This window comes from Hesperophylax consimilis, chromosome 19, assembly GCF_061612785.1.
Source record: "Hesperophylax consimilis isolate HC1 chromosome 19, BYU_Hcon_1.0, whole genome shotgun sequence".
NCBI lineage: Eukaryota > Metazoa > Arthropoda > Insecta > Trichoptera > Limnephilidae > Hesperophylax > Hesperophylax consimilis.
Window position 1 is genome coordinate 13,548,231 of NC_142854.1, and position 18,317 is coordinate 13,566,547.

At 35.3% G+C, this 18,317-nt stretch overlaps 1 protein-coding gene across 2 annotated transcripts; it reads left to right on the forward strand.

The window, feature by feature from the left end:
• The first annotated feature begins 1,214 nt into the window (after window positions 1-1,214).
• On the forward strand, window positions 1,215-16,428 carry LOC149414847 (uncharacterized). Of its 2 annotated transcripts, none has more exons than XM_089643566.1 (8): window positions 1,215-1,615; window positions 4,182-4,337; window positions 5,167-5,346; window positions 6,480-6,644; window positions 8,233-8,433; window positions 10,483-10,621; window positions 12,678-13,585; window positions 14,677-16,428. In XM_089643566.1, exons 1-8 carry the CDS (start codon window positions 1,387-1,389, stop codon window positions 14,745-14,747), a joined length of 2,049 nt encoding a protein of 682 aa, XP_089499692.1. In that variant the 5' UTR covers window positions 1,215-1,386; the 3' UTR covers window positions 14,748-16,428. The 2 variants fall into 2 exon arrangements, with proteins under 2 accessions (XP_089499692.1, XP_089499693.1); XM_089643567.1 differs by lacking the exon at window positions 1,215-1,615 and adding an exon at window positions 1,871-2,000.
• The last annotated feature ends 1,889 nt before the right edge of the window (window positions 16,429-18,317 follow it).

The following is an 18,317-nucleotide window of genomic DNA, read 5'->3' on the forward strand; positions in this document are numbered from 1 at the left end:
CATATAGATACTTGCCGTTAGAGAAGAAATAATATTTTGAGGCGGCACTAGTCAAAACGGCAACACCTTGAACATAACCATAGATCACAATCATGAAATTATCTGTCACCGTCATTTACGAGTTTTGTCACGTGCCTTGACATTGATGGTTTTATCTACTCGTTCGTCTTTGAACCTTTGTAATAGTGATTTTATATGTATTTATGCCTTGGGAAAAATGCCCACATGATCATCGTATCTCAATGGTATGATACTCGTATAATTTGTGAGGTGGAACTACCAAAACACAGCAGCGCAGAAGCCAAAGCTCAGTCTCAGTCTCACAACCCTGTCTCCACAAATAAACCGCTCACCCTGTTTCTATTAATTAATTAAAAAGTATGTTAGAATATCATGTTAAAACAAAAAGATATTATTTATTCTATGAGTTAACTTTACGCATGTAAAGTTATTGTGTATTATTTCCTCAAAACAAAATGTCAAATCATCAAACATACACGCGAAATTTACAACATCGAACAGTAATACATATTCACAATCAGTAATAAATACATATTGTATACTGAAACTTTTTATTAATATTTTAAATATAAAATGCAACATTTTCATGTAGATGATTAGGAGATGGCAGAAATAAAACGTCAATCATCAAACATAGGTGCGAAATTCACAATACCTAACAGTAATACATATTCACGATCAGTAATAAGTAGATATTGTTGTCTTTTTACAAATATTTTAAATATAAAATATGAATTAACATGCAACATTTTCACGTAATATAGTTACGTAAAACAGTGATGGTAGCAGCCGTCAATCAATGTCCGCTATCTTAAAAAATACGAAAATCAGTAATACCAACAAACGTCTTTCACGGCACCAACTACCAAAATAGATCACGTACCTTTTTTCATCCCAATTAGATAAACTGGATGAAAAAAATTGTAGTGTAAAACGGCCATTAGAACCAAGGTCAGAGCAATATTTCAACGGATGAAGTAAAAATATTTTGTGAATGTGAATAAATAATTAAACACGTTCTCAGAATATATAATTTTTGCACAAGCAGCTGCAAAATAAAGCAACGCAAGAGTTTCACGTGAATAGCCTCCCTTATTATTTTATTTTCCGGTACTTTTAAGATAAAGTACCTAATTACAGCAACGGCAAATGGCAACATCGCTGGGGAACCCTGTTAGCTGTCAAATGTCAAAACTTGCAATGTTTTTTACGTTCCGACTGCACAGGGCATTTATTATGACTTTCATTAATTTTCAACAATAAGTGCTGTAGATACTAAATATGTGAATCTACCTTAAGAATTTTTATAAAATTATTGTCAAAATATGCACGTAGGTAGATGAAAATTTGCTACATACGAAAATAATGTACTTGGTTGATTTCGAGCTTGTCAAACTGATTGTTACTCTGGCCACCGAGTGTAGATACAAGTTTATGAACTTCGTGGACGATATTCACGGCTTCTTTATGCCCGTGAAGAAAGACCCCGGCCTGTTTCCTGACTTTTTCAACTTTGTGGATAAAATTCATGGATATTTTGTGCCTGTGAAGAAAACCCCCGGTTGGCTTCCGACGATAAGCAGTTATATTTGTGGTGAGAACGAATTCCTACTTATCTTTATTGTCAATCAAACAATGGTTCATATCTTTCCGTTATCAATTCTCAGTGATGCAGATGCGAGTCATTTACATTCATGCAGTGACCTTGTGAGGCAACTAATGCAATATTTTATAGGTTTGATCTTTGGAAGTTGATTAAAAAATATTTTGAATTTTCCAAAAATATGTTCATCGTTCCATATTTTTACTCTCAGAATTAATAAATCCTTCTTGAAAAGTGATTTAAAAGCTGTACTCTACAAACACTCACATGTTTGTTCCAACGAGATCTGACGTCCAATTTACTTTGTGGCAAATTTTGTACAATGTAATAACTAACCATCGCTTTCTGTTGCATGCCGTACTTTGCGAATAAACGGGTAAGGTTGCCATGCAGTTTTGTGTTGTGTAGTTTCGTATTTTATATTTGTATGATATGAGGTTGTGAAATGATTTTTTGTGGTTGTGTTTTTAGTTTTATCGGTGGTTTGATTGATCTTCATAAGTGTCCATTAATACACATAATTACACGGATTGCCACGGATAATACGAAATATTTTTAAACAAAACCTTCTGATTTACCTTAATTACTATAAAAGGAAACTGACTGCATTTGGGAAATTTTTAAAACCAAACCTATAATAACCCAACCTTACCTAACCTAACCTTTAATAACCCAACCAAACCTAACATATAATAACCCAACCAAACCTAACCTATAATAACCCAACGGTTCCAAGATAACTCAACACAGTGAAAATTCAACACACTTTTAAAAAGTGACATAAAGTCATTAGAAACGATGAAATTTTTTTTTTATCCTAACCTACTTAACCCAGTTAATAAAGTTTTTGTTTTATCACTTTCTATGACTTTATATAACTTTTTAAAGATGTGATGAATTTTCATTGTGATGATTTATCCGGCCACCTAACCCAACCTAATAACAATCCTAACCTATAATAACCCAACCTAACCTAACCTATAATAACCCAACCTTAGGTTAGGTTGGGTTTCATAACCCAACCTTACATATCCTAACCTAACCTACAATAACCAAACATAACCTACAATAACCTAACCTAACCCACAATAACCTATAATAACCCTATCTGTTTTAAATATTTCTTTATTTATAAAATATACCTAAATACTTTTATTTTATTTGTGGGACTACTTTAACTCATCCCACATATGATAACACTAAAATAATTACTCCGCCGCCTGAAGCCCCGGAGGTGCTAGGCGCGGACGGGAAGACGGCTCTCCGTCATTCTAGTTTCAACTTTCGACCAGACCACCACTCTCCACTACCACCGTCTCTGCGTTCGCATAACTTGTAAATTCATTTTCGCAAATAAATTCAACAAAGATCGCAGACCTTTATCTTTCGATCATCCGAATTCCTTGAACACAGATTTACGATACCGGCAGCCATCGTAAATTACACTCCACACATCGCTATCATACTGGCGACTCCACGCTGCCATATATTTTTCGAGTTCGGCCAAAATAGTACCTACCTAGTATTTGCATAGAGTAAACGATTAAAATTTTAGCCACTCATATCAGGAATACCAACAAAAGAAAATGTCATCAAGAGAAATTATTCTGGCTGTCATCCCATACAACGAAAGCGAATTTTCATTTTACGTAATTAAAAATTAAAATGCTAAAATTAAAAATTTCCCAAATGCCGTCAATTTCCTTTTATAGTAATTAAGATAAATCAGAAGGTTTTATTTTAAAATATTTCGTATTATCCGTGGCCAGCGATTCCGAAATAATTACCCATAATATATCATTGAAAACTCCCCTGAACATTGATAAATTGCATTCATACATTGATACATTGATGAAGGCGATTTCTGAAGTTTTCGGCAGCACTTTGGCAAATCTCGACGGGTATAGTGGCGATTCCCTCCCAAATTCGATCCTTGAGTTCTTGAAGTGTGAGGCCGATGTTTAAAATTTTTGTTATAAATCAGTACCTATACATACAGGCTGTCCCAAAGACAAGTTATCCTATGGAGGACTGATAGACCAACACATAATGAACTGGAATATCGAAATATTACTTTAGTAAATTCATAAAAGTGCCAATATTTCGAAAATTAACCATTTTTACTAAAGTGATAATTAGATATTCTGACCCATCATTAGTTGGCCTGTCAGCCCTCCAATAGAAAACGTTGACTTTCGGAACACCCTGTATAATATTCAGACTTAACTTCGATAAATAGTTTTTGGTATTTGGTCATGCTGCTTCAGTTGAGTAGTAAAGTCACCACTGACTGTGGAAATTCTACAAATTTATGATGACATATTTTCTGCTTAAAGAATTTAAATAAAATAATATGTCGTGTTGTATTTGCAACCCGTTCCAGATACACTCAGTGTCGCCTTGGCGAGATACCACCATTCAGAAACGAGACTGCTAATGGTTAGGTTAGTTTAAAAAGAGCACTCAATGCGATTGTGAGCATGTCGATACAGCCGTCGAGTTCAGTCGAGCACCAGTTTCGAATTCAGAGTTGCTAAATGAAGGAATTTTATTTCAGATAACATGGAGTATCCCTTAAAGTGGGCGGAGTGGATGATTTCTACAAAGACTGGGCTTTGCGTCACTGCCGGCCTTTCACTGTACTTTGTGTATCGGAAAAACAGAACTGAGAAATGTATCGTGTCCGGGAGCCTGGTTGCCTACGCAATGAAAGGTGAGTCTTTATGAGATATAACTTGACCAAATAAACCCTTGACAGAAACGGGCTGCCCGTTTGGTTGACCGGGTATGTCATCAAAATGACAATTCAACACACCTTCAAAATGTGATATAAAGTAATGAAAAGTGATGAAACTCAAACTAGGTTAAATACGATAGATAGGTAACTATTAAACGTAGTTTCTGTTTTATCACTTTTAATGATTCTGTATCACTTTTTAAAGGTGTGTTGAATTTTCATTTTGATGAATAAGTTTGATATATTCCCCATTTTAACAGATTGCAATCTTTGGAGGACAGACGTCAGGTGAGAATGCTGTCCTTATTCTACCTGTATTTTAATGGAAGATGCTCCGAGGAACTAGCATCATTGATCCCTTCGGCACCAGTACAGCCGGGAAACACATCAAATACACGCTCTACATTTGTACACGGTTCACATTCATCACATGAGAACGGGTCGCGCCTACGACTCGTCATCGTGTTCAACAGATTGGCTGTGGAATCATTTGCCGTCCTCTGTGTTCCTCCCTCGTACAACACAAGTCTCTTCAAGAACTGGATTCACCGATACCCAGCGCATTCTTAAAGATGACATGAATGAAATTATTTCCTCGTGGCTTCCTATGTGCAGTTAATGAAAAGAAGTTCACTTCTCCAAATACCACACAAGTTGCCTTAACACTTTCAAATCTAAGTTGTACCACGATGATAAAAACCAAGAGAAATACGGCATGGAAGCAAGGAATATATTGTGGCTAAGGTTAGGTTGGCGAAACAATTATTGCTGAGATTTATTTTGATTTTGTTTTTATCATTTTCAGACTCCCCGTTGGTCCAGGACTCTATTCGACATATCAACCAATTGTTGACTACGCATTCTTTGCTGGATGTGGGATCTGCAATGTGTATAGCGACAGGACTAACTTTGTACTTTGTCAAAAGGCGAAACAGATCTGAAAAAACTTTTGTGGGAGGCTGCATACTCGCCTTTCTAATGAGAAGTACGTTTTATAATATGTATTATATACAAGCAGTGCCCTGCTACGCATTGCTGTGGCACAGTCTGTCTGTGCAGATACAAAAATGATAGCGTGTGTTGCTTTTACCTCCATGTTTGTCCAACAGATGGTGCTGTTTTTAAAAAAATGCATATTTTGACCTGTCACAGATGACAACTGTATAATATAGGTATATAAAAACACACGCATATTCAAATGCATCGTTGTGTCAAAATTTCAAAGCAATCGGGGAAGAACTTTTGGAGATTTAAGGTTTTGAACAAAAGAACATTTACATTTTTATTATATATATATTTATTGCAATTTGGAATTTGTATTCAAAATGTTCAATGAATGAATTGCAGTCTTTAGAACATGTCACGTGAGAATGCTGTCCTTGTTCTGCCGGTATTTTAATAAAAGGTGCTCCGGAGAAATAGGGTCATTGATCTCTTCTGCAGCGGTGCACAGCTGGAAGACACGCCGAATGCATGCCCAGAATTTGTATACTGTTAACATTTGCCACTTGAAAACGGGTCAATTTTACAACTCGTTTGTGCTCAGCAGTTTTACTGTGGATGATATGCCGGCCTCTGTGCTTCCTCCTCCACACAGTAACCCCAAAGATGACCCTACCATACAGAGAATTGTGCATAATGAAACAGTTATAAAAACCTCTCTGAAATGACTATCCTAAAACTCGAAAATCTTCCTAGTTGATCAGTCAAAACGTTTTTTAAACAATTGTAAATATTACAATAGAAATTACAGAATTTCAACTTTTTAGTTAATTTCTATCGTCTATCCTGAAAGTGAGAATGCTATCCCTGTTATACTGGTATTTCGATGGACGCTGTAATGAACGAGGGTCATTAATTCCTTTGGCACCGGTGCATTTGTAAACGATTGACATTTGTCACATGAGAACATGTAATTTCTACGACTTGTTCTCGAGTTCAACAGCTCGGGTGTGGAACGATTTGCTGGCCTCTGTGCTTCCTCCCTCCTACACCACGGGTCTCTTTCAGTGTTCAAAGCCATGTCCATAGTCCTCCTGTGTGGAGTTAATGTTAAAAAAATACCTTTTTTGTTTTGTGTAGTTTGTGGATATTTGATTTTTTTATGTTAATTTTCAGACACATCGATGATGCAGGGCCCCATAAGATATATCGACTCATTCCTTCCTTTAACAGGATTCGAGTTAAGTGTAGTAACTGGATTGATATTGTATTTTCTGTATAGAAATAATAACAGGGAAAAACTCTACGTTGCCGGAAGCTTTCTCGTCTTTATCTTCAGAGGTCAGGCCAATCATTATTTATTACTCATACTGTTTGCAGATCACTAAATAGTATAAAATAATGTTCGCTGCCGACTGGCTAACTGCTGGCACAAACACAGCTGTGCGGTCGTAGGTATCGATGGTCTAAATCAAAAGACAAATGCAGACGTGTGGATGTCTCATGTTCCCGCATAGCGAATTAAAGCGGGCCATCAATAGCGTGTCATTTTCTCGCACACTCTTCGCGTATTAGTATCACACGGTTAATTGTATTGGTGTATTTGTTCCCGATTTTTAACAAAAATCTGATTTTTAATTGAATTTGAAAACTATGTAAAATATTATTTTTTAATTCAGTGCATAAATGTACAACGGAGGAATACCTAAAATCTGAACCCAGAATTTATTATATTTATAGAGTTATTAAAGTTATTAGAAGCAATGTGTAGTAAATACACACCACAGATAAGGAAATGTTAAAGAGTTTTGCGCATATTTGGATTTCCAGTGTGGTGTTCTAAATAAGTCTTTCGATCTGGTGTTGTGTTCAGGGCAACGAAATGCTATCTTTTCTAACGGAAATGATGAATCAATAAGATTATACAATCTTTATAATAATTAATTATGTATCATTAATACAAACGAATATAGTAAAATCCAAAATCGAAAGGAATTACAACATGAAATTACGGAAAAAACCATCGATTACGTCTTATGAAACGAGGGTCACAAAAAGCTCGGATGAACTCGTAAAATCATTTACCAACCATTAACAAACTATTCATAATAAATCCCAATTTCAATGTACTGGATTATTTACGTGGTAAACTGTGAAAACAGAATTTTAACCTTGAATATCTTTAATCAATGATTAATTATTACACCATTGATACAACATATCTAAAAGAAACATGAGATAGCATGACTTTTATGAGTTCGTGTATGTCTGGGAGAAATATCTCCCAAAATCGCTGTAGGGGTTAATACAGGGTTATCCAATAAGAGGTGTTATTTTGATATTCAATCGTAAAAGATCAATGGTTTCGTTGCTTGTGTGGCACGTAGCTCCGTCTTGTTGAAAGTAAACGCTGTCCAGATCAATACCATCCAATTCCGGCCATAAAAAATCATTAATCATCTCTCGATAGCGCAATCCATTCACCGTAACTGTGGCTCCAGCCTCATTTTCGATAAAGTAAGGTCCAATGACTCCGCCGTACCATAAACCGCACCAAACAGTCAGAGAATAGAGAGGCTTTTCAACAATAACTCTTGGGTTTTCCGAGCCCCAGATGCGACAATTTTGCTCGTTGACGAAGCCACCGAGGTGGAAATGGGCCTCATCACTCAAGATGATTTGCATATGATTCACTTAAGTGAATTTTAATAATTTCAATGCGTTGTTGAAGCGTGTATCATTCCATTTTTATTAATGGCGTAGTTTCTACTTGTCAAATGTCAAAAAATGACAGCTTCAAAAGTAACATCTACCGAAATAGCGGGCTATTCAAAATAACACCTCTTATTGGAAAACCCTGTATTTTGAATTTGATGAATCTTGTCTGTAAACTGACAGATTAGAAAGCTAATTTATGTGTTTTTTTCAGACTCAGCAGTGGTTCAGGTCCCAATAATTTGCGGATTACTTTTGCTTTCTGCTTTAATCCAGTTTGTTGTAGTGGTGGTAGTTACGGGATGTGGAATATGCTCCATCGGTGGATTGACAATGTATTTTTACCAACGGGAAAGTAACGTGGAAAAAAGCTGTGTTGCTGGCAGTTTGCTGGCTCTCGCCTATTGGTTCAGAGGTGAGGCTTATATCATTATTTTAATGCTGTTATTCCCAAAAAAACTTCGCAACCTTAACTCTGACTTCTAACACCTATGTTTGGGAAATCATTTGCTAGGATTAAATTGGTTATTGACATGAGAGTTTTGCTTAAATAATCTCTTTTAAAACTAATTATCTTATGTCTCAGGCTGGAAATAGACTGACGAGTAAGTCGGTCGCGTACTGTAATACGTAGGTGAATAAATGAAGAGACGAAGTGCAACGCTGACGGTCGCTATGTCGCTATGTGCCGCGACCATCAAACCAGCTTCGTCAGTACTTCACCGTTGATCGACTGATGCGCTTATTATCTGTATGAGAGCATTTAGTGTGGCTCTGTTTGAATGAACTGATGGAATTGCACGTGTATAGTCTTATTAATGAATGTTGACAGAGCGTGTTATTTTTGAGGTGCTTTTTCACCCTACTCTTTGGGACTTAACGGGATGCTAAGTTAAAATATTAGCTTGAAGTGTTTGCGGAATGGTTTCCAGTCCTTGATGAATACCTTGATGAATTGTCTTGATGAAGACGATTGTATTTGGGCGCCATCGGTGCAACATTATGGCATCATCTCCTAACTGATGGTCAGAGACCAACGTATGTGTTGCACAATATCCAGCTTTACACTTCACTTTAGATGTCATATTTTACTTCAATTTTCTAGGGAACATTTTTCGAAATGAATCGAAACGTACTTGAAATAGCTTTATTTGTGTTCAGTCGAGAGACATTGAATCTATGAAAACGTACTTCCCTGCCTTCCTCTTCTATATCACTTCAGCCTAATAACCTACCTCTATTGGGGAAGCCACAATTTCACTGGATGTGGGTAATTGGGAATTTTATATGTAATTATTAACACATTGTAGTCGGGCGCTTCAAACAATAGACTCTAGCCTATAGCGGGTGTTTTTCGCGATTAGCGCAAAAATATATCGCTTTCTTAAAATTGATACAATTTCTAAACCAAATAATATTTTCGATTGAAATTTTCAAAGAAATCACATATGACATTTGATCATCAAAAATAAATTATAATTGCTTTGATTACATCATAATTTCACCACATTTCAAAGCTGAATATAAAAACCTGATATTAATTCAGTAAATAGCATTCTCAATATTTAATATTTGAAAATTCCATGTAAAAGATAACATGTTTACTTATATCATATAGTTATATAATAAATAATAATATATATTTGCCATGCCTGCAATTTTACAATCTCTGGATGTATGAAATCTGATCGCGTAAATATTGAACAGTGTCACCTAAGGTCGAAGGCGAACACTGAATAACTCATAAGTTTAATTGCTTCTTGTCAAAAAATAGTCGGTTGCCTCGACTAATTGAAGAGCCCATTCCACTTATGAATGATAGTATTTATTCTTTCAAGGAATCAGTACACTTCATATGTTGATAATCCATCACAGACCATAAGTGCATGTATCATTGGCTTGTAAAGACATTTTTGTAGGGATAAAGTCCTATACAATGCTAATATATTCAAATAATAAAATACCAAACAGTGCGAGCGGTATGAAAAATAGTCCAATACGTGAAATGACTCAAACTAAACTTGAGATTGAGATCGCATAAAAACTGTAGATTTCTGGCGACGCCTTTACAAGCGGCACACTAGCCAATCTGGACAAGGCATCTCAAATAACGTCGAAAGACTGTCGCTTAGCACCCAGGTAGCAAATTACCCTTCAAGGCGTTTTATTTCACGCTGATAACAAACCCGTATAATGCCGTTTTCCGTCAAAAACCGACAGTCGACAAAAACGTCATTTGCCGTGTCCCGACGACAATGTGTTAACAAGCTAAGTTCATTATATATTAGGGATACAATAAATTAGATTTGACAGAAGGGTCGTACATCATTCGACATGTTGTCATTTCTTCACTGATTGGAATCGCTGATGTCAGCTAATTCTTCAGCTTCGTACGGAACCACGACTAACAGTGTCACTCCTACACGTGTATTGTCGGGCCTAATGAATAATTGTTTATTTCCAGACACGCCACCGATTCAGTGGGTGACATCGGTGCTGTTCTCAAAATCCGGAATGTTTATAGTGATCACGGCCGGGGTGGCAATTTACATTATATTCTTTAGGAAGAAGAAATTGACACCCGACTACATTCATCCACAGCGGTAACTTTTTACTTTTACAAGCTTAATTTTTTTTTCACACTTGCCGGACGTAGCTGGGTAGCCAAACAGTAGTAAATAACAAACCTTTCCTACTTACCCAGTTTGCACTCAAAAGCTTCCGTTGTGTTCCATACCCCACTACACGAAAATCGCCGGCTATCTGGTACCAGATGGTATTGGCTGGCACGAGTGAAAAAATACACACTAGCCCATACAACTCGGAGCCCTGAAGCTGGCAGAGCTGGGTTCGTATAAATATTCGGGGGGAAAGTCTTACGATATAAACATGAAATATTAATATGAATAATAAATATAATTAGGAAATTAGATAAAAAGAATTTGGCATTCTCAGACTATAAAAATATTACCATTCGTTATTTTGGCTACTGGCATTATACCTAGCGCTCTCATCAAAAATTTAGGCGTATTAGATCTATCAAAAAATTTACATATAAAAATGCAAAAATCAGTCATTTTGAATACATGTAGGATAACGAAAGATTTTTTAAATATTTATGTTGAGGGATCAGTAGGATTTATAGGCCCTGTTAGAAGTTCTACCGAGCCGAACCCTCTGATATGAAAATATCTGGAGTCGGTGAATTATTTTCCCATTTGATCTCTGGTGAGTTGACTTGTTGTTCTTGTATTGTTTTGTATTTATTTTGCTTATATAATGCACTTGCATAATGTTGATTGACTAGATGATCATTTGTGGAAAAGTGTGTGGAAGGGTTTAGTTTTTCCTATGGGGAAGATTTAACCCGGACATAAAATCGGAAAAGTAAAAATAAAAAGTTAAATAGAAAACGATCGCATTCCAATATTTGAACAAAATTGAAATTCTCAGCTGACAGTTGGGGGTATTTTGAGTATTTTCTTCTTTGAAATTCAAGAGGTTAAACTCAAGCAAATGCACCGGTATTGCCGGGCGGCACCCGGCTGGTTATTTCAACGAGGCGACACGCATCTGCTACTTGGCATTTTTCACCATAGGTACCATGTTACCATGAATGTTGTATGTTATTTCTAACAGAATCAATCAATGGAGATCATACTAAATTGTTTTCGCATTGATAAAATTAATTGTTTATCTTTGAACGGAATATTAATTCTTTTACTACCTATCAGATTGTTATAATTTATTATCTTATTTTTTAACGAGCTTATGGATAAAAAAATAATGCCACCTTATCATTTTGAATAACATTTTATATTTTTAAGCAATTGTTTTTAAATTAATTACCATTTTGTCCTCTGTTTTGTATATTGCCGAGACTCCCAGGGTGGGTGGGTGCTGGTCTAAGTGTGCAACGTTGCGCTTATTGCCGTACAAATCAGTACCGGCTGAAGAAAATTGTCCGGTAAAGCCGGCGCGGTCTCAGTATCTTACATTCTATTTTTTGAAAATCATGTTTTTATTAAAATACTATTTCATATTTTTTTCTGACAATTATCGTGTCCAAGTTTCACGTAAAATATTTTTAATTGTAGGAAATAATATGAACAACTCTCAAACAAAAAATGTGAAACATAAAAATCGGAAAAAGATTTAGTCGCATCTGGGAATTGAACCACTAGAGCTAATCCGACCCTATAACTGTATCATACTTCGACTAAGAACTACCAAAATTATCTTCATTTTCCTAATGCATATTTTTTGGCTGCTATCTTTATACATGATGGCAAAATTCTGCCCGAATTTAATTGCAATCTAGATAGTGTCTTGATTAAATCTGTCCACTTTTATTTTTAATATGCAACATCTATTGACTTTCTTACAAGCATAGGATAAATATTCAATATATAGTGGAATACCTTATCGAGTAAACCTCAAATTGAATCAATGAAGTTGATATTAACCATTTTTAGAAAATGTGAAACAAAAAAATCAGAAAAGATCAGCAATATTTTGATTCAATAGTCGTCTAATTTGAATATCTGGTTTGATACTGTCTCACTTAGCTTACCAATCTACCAAGGATTTGTCAAAGATGATAAATAAAATAAAATAATTTAGTTATTAGTTTTTGACTTTATTGTATTTATTTTACAGATCCTTATACGAGTACCAACCATATGATTACGAAGAATATTATCAGGAGGAATTAGATGTTTATCACAATAGAAACTATTACAGAAATGACTCGGATGATGATATTATTATCCCACCAGTAAAGATCGTGCCTTTCCAGCCAACTGTCACTTACTCCTCACAAATACAAGATGGATTGAAGCACGAAGTTCCCAGGGCGTGGGCAGATGAAACACCTTATGAGTCCAAACCCAAAAAGAAAAGGGGAGGTAAGAAGAAGAAGGTAGAGACTTTGGAAGTATTCTCTGGTGCTTCCAACACTCCAAAACAGTCGCAAAACCGTTTCAAGGCTAACAGAAACGAAGAAACTAGAATTGTTAACACCCCTGGTCCATCGAACATCGACCACAGCAATAATTGTCAGTGTAATACTACAAAACGGAAAAAGGGAAAAGGTAATAATGTTGCTGTCGATTGGCCGGCGAAAACAATGGTTATCGAAAGTAATGATAATCAGGTAAAAACTAACGCGGAATGCATATTAAAACAATTATTATTGAAAAACACTGGCAAGGCTTCTGTACCGTCAAGTGGTGAAGGAAAACAGGGTGGATCCAATGGTCAGAAACAGCAAATCAACCAGCCAAATATCCAGAAACAGCAAATCAACCAGCCAAATATCCAGAAACAGCAAATCAACCAGCCAAACCTCCAGAAACACCAAAACAACCAGCAAAACAATCAATTAGATACAACTACTAGTGTTGCAGGACCATCAAATGGTAGAGAAATACACAATAGTGGCAACATGTCTCCTTCACCAAAACAGCGAACTTACCAACCGGGATCCCAAAAACCTCAAAATGAACAAAACAATCAATTATTGGATAGCAATGTTCCTTTGCGACGACCAAATAATCAACAACCAAGTACGAATGTCGCACCTAATGAAAAATTTGTTGTGAGAGTAAGGCTTGACTAAAGTTAAATGACTGCCACTATTTCTGTGTGCGAAAAGAAAAAAGAGATGAGTCAAATTTAGCTCGTAAAGAAATGAGTACAAATGACACTTTTTCTCAGACAAACTACAATATTATATCATAATATTACTATGTCCTTTGCGTCATATGTATTTTGAATTGTCTCATTTTGCCATAAAACGTACATTATGTAACCAAGGGGCGATATTGCTCTCTTCATTTACAACTTCTTTCTTAGACTAGTCCCTTTTTCCTTTCTTATATAGATTTTAACGTACAAGTTTATGATTAATTTCAAAGACATATCAATTGAAAAGCTGCCGAACATTTTTGTTTGTGATAGACAATCTCGACCCCTCAGGACTCTGGCATATTCTGTCACAAAGTCGGAGTATTTCCGCTTTGCAATAACATTCAAATACATAAATGGAATGGATTTCCGAACGTTTCCGAAAACTAAAAACTGTTTTTGAAAGGCGATGAAATATGCTTACTAATTTTATTATTAGAAATAAACACGATCTTTGAAGTATCAATTTTTTTAATGCAAACCTAAAAGTTTTAAAAGTGGCTCACCTTACGTTTTCTTTTTAACACTGAACTAAAATTACTAAACTCACAAATTTTATTTTACAAATGTATTATAAACATTATTATCATCTCATTTTCTTTTCAAATTGCAGTCGGAACTTTTAGTTTCATAAAAGTGTACATTTTAATTCCTCTGTAGTTAACTTTTAGATTTGATTATAAAGCTTGGTGTTTTCTCTTTCTAACTCTGTTTAGATCATATTTCTCACCATTACAGTAAGGGAGACAGAACAATGTCAATGAGACCATATGAGCGGTTCCCAGAATCGTACATATTAGCAACATTAATTACACCAATAACTTTTATTTCATTAATTTAATCAAATTGATGTTTTCCTAGTTTGAGTGTAAATGAGGTATTCTTTAGAATTTTCTCTCTATCTTTTTCACTCATTATACTTTTGTAGATAATTAATTCAGCTGTTTTTTTTACTGTTGTGTGTTTACAGGACACAATAATCCTACTGACCAGAACTTAGATTCTATTGCAACTAAGCTGCATTTTGTGACTTTCATTTAAGTGATATTAAGTAAGTTGAGGGTTAAGAAACGACAACTCGTAAATGTATTTGAGAAAAAAGTATGTATCTATTTTATTAAAAATTCTTATTTAAACTTTTTCACATAACATATGATATTGTATTTTAATTCTTAATATGTATTTTTACGCAATGACTATCATTGAACCTGTGATTTTCCAATTGTACAGCCCCTTACGGGCAAGACTGCATGTGATGCCTTTAAATATAATTATTTTAAGAATGTATGTTTATTAATTATTCAATGTCAACAATATTTAAATAATGTCAAATAGAAGAAGTGAGAGGAAAGAAAAATGATTTGGTTGTGTCCATAGATAATGGAAACAGAGGGAGATATGTCATGGAAGCGTGCCGACTCTCTCTGAGTTACGACCTATGACCTATGAAAATAGCTATGCAATCAAAAGGTGACAGGATAACTCATCAAAATGCAAATTCAAAAGTGCTATAAAGTTATAAGTGATGAAACAAAAACTAGGTTTATCATGTAACTATTTAACCTAGTTTTTGTTACATCACTTTTCGTAGGTGTGTTGAATTGTCATTTTGATGCGTCATCATGGATCCCAATCAAAATTATACTTTTACCGTCTTACTAATTAGACACGCCCATTCAACGTTGGTGTGGTAAAACAGGCCTCAAGCTTAGTTTAAGATCGTTTTAACCAAACAAACGCCATGGTCATAAGACAAATTTGCGCTGTTCTGACTCTACGCGCTGCATAAAAAGCCACATCAAAAGATATGGCCTATCAATATAAAATAAAATGAAAACAATAGGAGTAACAATAAAACACATTTAAAACAACCATAAAGAATAACACCTCGACTAGCAAACACTTCTTAAACACATCAAACCATCTACTTCTCTCTAGACACTTGAGGATATGAACCTTTCACTGTTTGTTTACAAAGTTCTTCCCGACTATATACAAACAACTATACCAAAAAACTAATGACAACATAAAGTTTCCAAAGTATCAGGATAGGGAATTCATATGGGCATTGTAATAATTGTCCCCAATTGGAAAACATTAACCATGTAACTTATCTAGGTGTAAAAATTGATCAAAATTTAAAATGGACTGAGCACATTAACTATTTCAATAATAAATTTTTTTTAAACTAAGTTATTTCTTCAAAACTGTTGTGTTCGTACAAACAGGTCTCCAACTCGTCTTGGAAGGAGTTTAATAATAAAATGGTTCTTTTATATTAATCAGGTATTTATTAATACTCCACGTATTATAATGGTGACTCGATAGTCGACCTAACTAGTAGCTGGCTAATTGGAATCTGAAACAGTAAGTTTCTCTGGGATCCTTCCCACTGGCCCTGGTGACTACTGGCCACTGGCTCCATCTTGCGGACTTCCACGCAAGCTCTATGCACTGCCATCTGTGCGTGCATCTATAAAGCTCTTACTTCCCAACAAAATCCATCAAGAATGTCCTTAGTAAAGATCTACATGGCTCTTTGCCAATAGCTCTTAGAATGCGGTATTATTGGATGGAAAAGTGCAAAGGACAATATCCTAAAATCACTCATTAAAACCCAAAAAACCATAGTGAAAATTATTCTGAGAGTCCCTGTAAGAACTAGCACTAACGAAATCTTCAACAAACTTAACAACATGTCACTTAAACAACTCTATTCTAAAACAATACTCCTTTACATTCATAAATACAAAACACAAGAAATAACAACTAACATATATATTACAAAATACTAGATTTCAAGGTCAAAAACATATCCAACAAGCAACTACCAACACAACATTTGGTAAAAAAGCTTTCTATATTATGGTACTAAACTCTACAACAAAATCCCACTCATTCAAAACTCACAACAATATTTTAACATTTAAATCTCAAATAGAGGAGCTGGATGCAAAACATAGGGAGATCAGAAATAGATTATTGACACCAAATACAGACTGAAACCGATACCACTCAACTGAACAAAAAAACACCTTGTCATTTATTTATAACTATTTCAGAAAAAACACTATTAAATATATTTATAATTACTTTATATTATCCATACTACTAAATTTTAATCATATGTAAATGAAATCCTCAGCACCCGAGATCCCAGTGAGGATATTATCATATCGATTTATTACAAAAAAAGAAAATAAAACACTTAGTATTATTATACCTACCACTTCAGTTTAACTCTTTGCACGCGGCCATATCAACTGTTGTTACGGCAGAAAGTCTATACTCACACGCGGCTGTATCAACAGTTGATACGGAAACTTTGACGGCCGATATTCCAGCGCTCTTTCGTCATAAATGTATTTCTTGCTCACTTGGACATTCGTAGAACTATCACGATACTGACATCTACAAGATTTTCTCAAAAATAAAATTGTATTTCATAAAAAAAGATCGATAATCAAGTGCGCCTCTTCGCGCCTTTTAGTCCTTTAGTTTACATTTTTGTCAACGGATGGCGTTAGTACTAGTATGTCATTCACAACTTTTCATAACTAAAAATGATAAGTGATCATGGTGTCCCACTTGTGTCTATCAACGCAGTGGCCTAAGTACACACACGCCGAGTGAATGGCGGGACCACATTCAAAAGATACCTTACGTCTTTGTATGAAATTTTATGTTTTTGTTTTTATAAACATCTAAGAGTGTTCACACACGAGGATTTGTTATCATATTGTGGAGAATAATCTGTTCTGTCTATATAGTCCAATAAATCGTGCCAGAATGCTATAATTTGACATTTAATTGCGTGCATAGGCATTTGAAAATATGTACCGTTTACGGGTATAGATAAAACGGAGCAAATTAACACGTTCAAAAGGTTAATCTCCCATCAGCACTGCTGGTATGTCTGAAGTATAATAGAATTCTATACTTACATAGCTCATTATCAATACACGTTGATCATTCAAACCTAAACCTTAGTTGTAACCTTTACTAAACATATTTTTTGCAAAAGAGGTCATTACTACTAATCTTTATTCACTCCTCTTTTACCTAAATCTATAAACGCCTACTTCGTCGATAACAAAAACAAGAAATCTGGCGTACATACATAGTACATCTGAAATGAAATGGATGAAAAAATATGATTACATAGTAGTAATCATATTTTTTTGTTTTGACGCGATACACAATGTAAAATTGAGCACCAGGTAGTAAATTAAGCGGAGAAACCACCAAAGCCGGATACTCTGTCTCTCATTCGACTGCTTTTAAGATGCAAGATCAACAACAATCACTTTCACGTCGTCTTCATCATCTGAGACTGTACCATCTTCATCCTTTGACCCTCCAACGGAGCTACTGGCTTTAATTCTCCTTTTCTGCTTTCTCATGCAGGTCCTTCAACCTCTTTGTGAAGCTCGTGTTATCTTCAGATGTTGTGATGAGCTTCCAGATTCTGTTCCGATGGTGGTTGCCTCTATAAAACCACCCCCCACCAGTCCATATGCCTTCATGTAGTTGTTCCTGGCTGACTGGTTGTAATGTCTGCAAAGTGCAAGCGAGATAGCATGCTTGCAAGATGCTATAAAAGGTGATGCA

Excerpts from the sequence above, each read along its gene's own strand:
- LOC149414847 (XM_089643566.1), top strand. The coding sequence starts at position 1,387 with ATGTACTTGGTTGATTTCGAGCTTGTCAAACTGATTGTTACTCTGGCC. Across the intron at positions 6,645-8,232 it reads TCTCGTCTTTATCTTCAGAG|ACTCAGCAGTGGTTCAGGTC; the intron begins GTCAGGCCAATC and ends TGTTTTTTTCAG. Across the intron at positions 8,434-10,482 it reads TCTCGCCTATTGGTTCAGAG|ACACGCCACCGATTCAGTGG; the intron begins GTGAGGCTTATA and ends GTTTATTTCCAG.